This window comes from Trypanosoma grayi (genome assembly GCF_000691245.1).
Source record: "Trypanosoma grayi strain ANR4 Tgr_87_V1, whole genome shotgun sequence".
Classification (NCBI taxonomy): domain Eukaryota; phylum Euglenozoa; class Kinetoplastea; order Trypanosomatida; family Trypanosomatidae; genus Trypanosoma; species Trypanosoma grayi.
In genome coordinates, this window is record NW_008825706.1 from 1 (window position 1) to 4,003 (window position 4,003).

At 59.2% G+C, this 4,003-nt stretch overlaps 3 protein-coding genes across 3 annotated transcripts; all 3 read right to left on the reverse strand.

Moving 5' to 3' along the window:
* On the reverse strand, positions 1–1,244 carry DQ04_00871000 (hypothetical protein; the record flags this gene model as incomplete). Its single annotated transcript, XM_009309837.1, has 1 exon — positions 1–1,244. A coding segment is annotated over one exon (1,244 nt), but the record flags the coding sequence as incomplete, so codon positions are not given.
* Positions 1,245–1,567: 323 nt separating this feature from the next.
* On the reverse strand, positions 1,568–2,713 carry DQ04_00871010 (dehydrogenase-like protein; the record flags this gene model as incomplete). Its single annotated transcript, XM_009309838.1, has 1 exon — positions 1,568–2,713. The coding sequence occupies one exon, from the start codon at positions 2,711–2,713 to the stop codon at positions 1,568–1,570; it is 1,146 nt and encodes a 381-aa protein (XP_009308113.1).
* Positions 2,714–3,344: 631 nt separating this feature from the next.
* DQ04_00871020 (protein transport protein Sec61 gamma subunit) lies at positions 3,345–3,554 on the reverse strand (the record flags this gene model as incomplete). Its single annotated transcript, XM_009309839.1, has 1 exon — positions 3,345–3,554. One exon carries the CDS (start codon positions 3,552–3,554, stop codon positions 3,345–3,347), a length of 210 nt encoding a protein of 69 aa, XP_009308114.1.
* Positions 3,555–4,003: the final 449 nt, after the last annotated feature.

Below are 4,003 nucleotides of genomic sequence, written 5' to 3' on the forward strand. Positions count from 1 at the left end.
GTGAGAGGCGGCACCACCTCAGCATTGACGGTGCTGCGAGGGGATGGGGGTGGCAGGGAGGCAGGCAACCCACGCCTCCTTGCAGGCGACGTGTTGCTGCCACAACTGCTGGCAGGCACTTCCGGCGCTACCCCTTCCCTCCGCGACACCCGCGGCAAGGGGCTCTCAGCCAGACGCAGCGGCGAGGCACTGCTCCTGGCATCATGCAGCGCCGGCTGCGACCGCGCATGAGTGATAGGGGGCGGAATGGGTGAATAATATGGGTCCTGCTGTCGGCGCCGCCCCTCTTCAATAGCCGCGTCGCTCCAGCGGGCGACGGGATCTTTGAGAACGTCGTAGCGAATGGGCGGCGGCCGCCCACAGACGAGTTGGTGCCGTAGCAGCATGTGCTCAATGAGGCTATGCGGATTGCTCACGTCTATCCAGACCGCGCTGTACCGCAGGAGCGGCAGGGCAGGGGGACACGTCATCGTTGATGGCATGCGCGACGGCAGCCGCACGAGGCTAAAGTCATGAAAAAAGCGCACAAAATCAGCACTTGTTGTGCGCGTCAGTATAGAGGAGGACGCGGAGGAAGAGTGTGGCGCTCGACTCGGCGCGGCCAACGTGTGCATGAGTGCGGCGGAGAGAACCCTCAGGAAGACGCGTTGAACAGCTAAGGGCGACTCATTCTCTGAGGCAAGGCGGAACACGGTGTCCATCCCGTCGCCATTGGCCGCCGCACCAAACGCCAGCGGAGGCTCCTGCAGCAGCGTTAAAGTCCTGTGGGGATGGACGATGCGTAGCCAAAGCCACGTGTCGCGTATGACACCCACCCCATCCACATCAGCGACGGGGACGCAGCGCAGGACAGTGGCGTCGGTATCGCATATATACAGCGCCGTCCACGTCATCAGCACAACAGCCCGCACCGTCTCCACGGACTGCTGTTCCTGTGGCTGCGAGTCGTCTCCCAGAATTCCTCTGTCCTCGTCCATCCCATACAGTGAGACGGACCGGTGCGTTGTGCGCCCGTGCTGCGTGCTCCCCCCGCGGCTGCTGCTGCTGCTGTTTGTCACCGCAACGGCGAGGTCGACCTCCGCCGCGAAGTACACACGCGCTATCCCCTCCTCCTGCTCCAGGGCCGCCTGAAAAGCGGCATGACGACAGCTGGGTAGCCACTTGTAGTCCGCAAGCACCGTTGAAGTGGCAATGTCCACCGGGTCTACACACGACGGCGATGACGACGCTGCTGCCGCCAACATTCCTTTTGCAAGGCTCTTCTCCGCACTCCCCCAGCAGAATCCAATGACGCTGCTACCACAATCAAGGAGAGGTGCGTAAAGAGCCAGAAGGCCCCGCCACACACATACACACACACACACGCGAAAGAAAAGACAAGTGTGAAGGCAAACAAACATAAAAGACACCAGTACGGCAACAAGGAAGACCCCACAACCGCGTTCCATCNAAAAAAAAAATACGCCTAGCTAAATGTCTTAGCCAATTGATGTGAAACTCACCTCGCTTCCTCTTTTCTTCTCGCATCCCTGCGAGTGGGTCAGCGCTGCACCTGCGCAGACTCACACTAATAGAAGTCCTCTTCCCCAAACTCAACGGGTCCCTGCGCGGCGGCCACCACACTACCGCCACTCCCAGCCACAGGAGCATCACCGCTTCCGGTACCCACTGCCTTACTGCTTGTCTCTGCACTCTCACCGCCTCTTCGCTTCTCCGCGAGACGGCTTCGCAGCTCGGCTTCGCCAGCCTGTATGTAATGCACAGCAGCAGCAATGTCGCGCTCGCCCATTCCCGCATCTGACGCGGCGGCCAGAGAACGGAGGGCGGTATCCAACACAGGGAATGGCTCACCCTCCTCGTTGGTATCCAAAGCGGAAGATCTTTGCTTTAGCAGCGACTCGTCGAGGAGGGCGATATCCGCCAACAGCCTGTCAACGCTGGTGGTGGAGGTTGGTGGGGTCTTGTCAGGGTTCCGAATGAGATCCTGCAGAAGCGGCGCGTTGCGGCGCAGCATCGTGCTGGATCCCCACGACGCGTCAAGTACCTGCACAAGTTTGCTCTGGTCCTCGAGGCCCAGCCGGTGCGCCATCGTCAGCGCCTCGGCCGCTGCCGCATTGTGGGATGCGACGAGCGCCTGCGAGATCATTTTCGTCGCTGACCCGCTGCCGCTTGCGCCCATGTGGTGCACCGTGTCGGCGTACATGTGAAATATCGGCAGCATCTTCTGGAAGGACTCTGCGTGACCACCGACCATCAGCAGCAGCTGCCCGTTGAAACACGCGCGGGGGCTGCCGCTCATTGGGGCGTCAAGGAAGTACGCCCCACGCCGCTCCGCCTCATACGCACACTCGCGGGATGTCTCAATGTCCACCGTTGTGTGATCGACGATGATTTGGCCCTTGCGCGCGTTTCGGATGAGCGCCTCGTTGTCCTCCAGAAGGACATGCCGTGCGGCCCGCACATCTGCCAGCACCAGCATCATCACGTCGCACCACTTGGTCATGGTTGAGTAACGGTCATGAAGGCGCATCGCACACGACGCGCCGTCCACCGCGAGATCATCGCACACGCGACGGGCCTTGTTGAGCGTGCGGCTGTGGATCTGCAAGTACATCGCACTGCGCGCCTTGAAGCCAAGATTGCGGGCGATTGGGACCCCCATGTTTCCCATACCGACAACGCCAACGTTGAGGGAGCGCTTCACCGCCGACATGTTATCACTTGTTGTTGATTCTGCTTCTGCTGCTGCCGCACCCCAAACCCCCGCCTCTTTCTCCAAGCGTGTGCGATGTGAACAGCGCGAAACAAAACCCGAGAGAGAGAAAAGAGAATCAATTGACGCACAACTGCAGAATACCACCGCCACCACCAACAGTGGCAGGAGACAACAGCCACAACAAAGAGAGATGGGCCGGTGGACCCATCCTACACGCGTAGTTCCCTAAAGAAATGCAGCAACACGCACACGCATACACACGCACAACTACACAGATGGCTGAGAGAATCATCTTTGATTTCTCAACATTCTCGGCGCCCTTTGACCTCTCGCTAAAACATTATTTAAACAAGCCATCCGTGTACGATGCAGCCCCGCCTCGCCCCTCACCCCCCCGCTCCGCCAACGCCGCGTCCCCCCGCCCTCTTTGTTCCCCCGCGCGCAGCACATGCGCCCACCCTGCGCGGGATAGTCAAGTCAAGAAGACAATAGGGGAAGGCGGTGGCGGGGAAAGGGAGGTGGGGCTGCAGTATGCGGGCGTGCCCCCACACCACATGCTTCGCTCTCTCTCTCTCTTTCACACACACTCAATCTCATCCACTTCTCTCTCTCTGTTCGCGACGCCCCACTAGGCGCCGAGGATGACGTTGTTGATCGGGATGAATATCACCTTGACGAAGAAGCCTAACAATCCCATGGTGACAAACCCCATCAGCGTCGCCATGCTGGCGGTGGTGAACTCGCTCTGGTTCGGCTTCTGGCACTTGCGCACGAGCATGCGGCTGTTGCGGGCGAAGGCCGTAACGGGGTAGATCACAGTCTCATCAAGGAAGTCCATCTCTGTTGTGTATGCTCTTGTTGTTGTTGTTGTTGTTGTTGTTGCGGTTTACTACTTCGACACGGCAACGATCTTCACGGCTTGGCGGCTGTTTGTAGCACCGATGCGTATTTCACGGAAGCAACGACCTCTTGGAGTCGCAACAGGAGCAATAAAGCAGCGCACCAGAGAGGAGAGGAAAGAGAGGAGAGAGAAGAGAGAAGAGAAGAAATGTTGTAGCATCAACGAGGGGCCGCAGAAGCACACACCCACACAGAGAGAGAGAGAGAGAGAGATCAGAGCTCCGCAGCTGCAGCATCTCACGTGTGTGACACACCCCTCGCGACGGAAGGTGCCGGGAACAATGAAGGACGTGGGAGGATGACGTCTGCACGAGGAGGATGGGCCGCATTTCATCTCACGAACTCTCCTTCACACTTCCTTTGTCGTTTGTCGCCATCGTTTTTTTT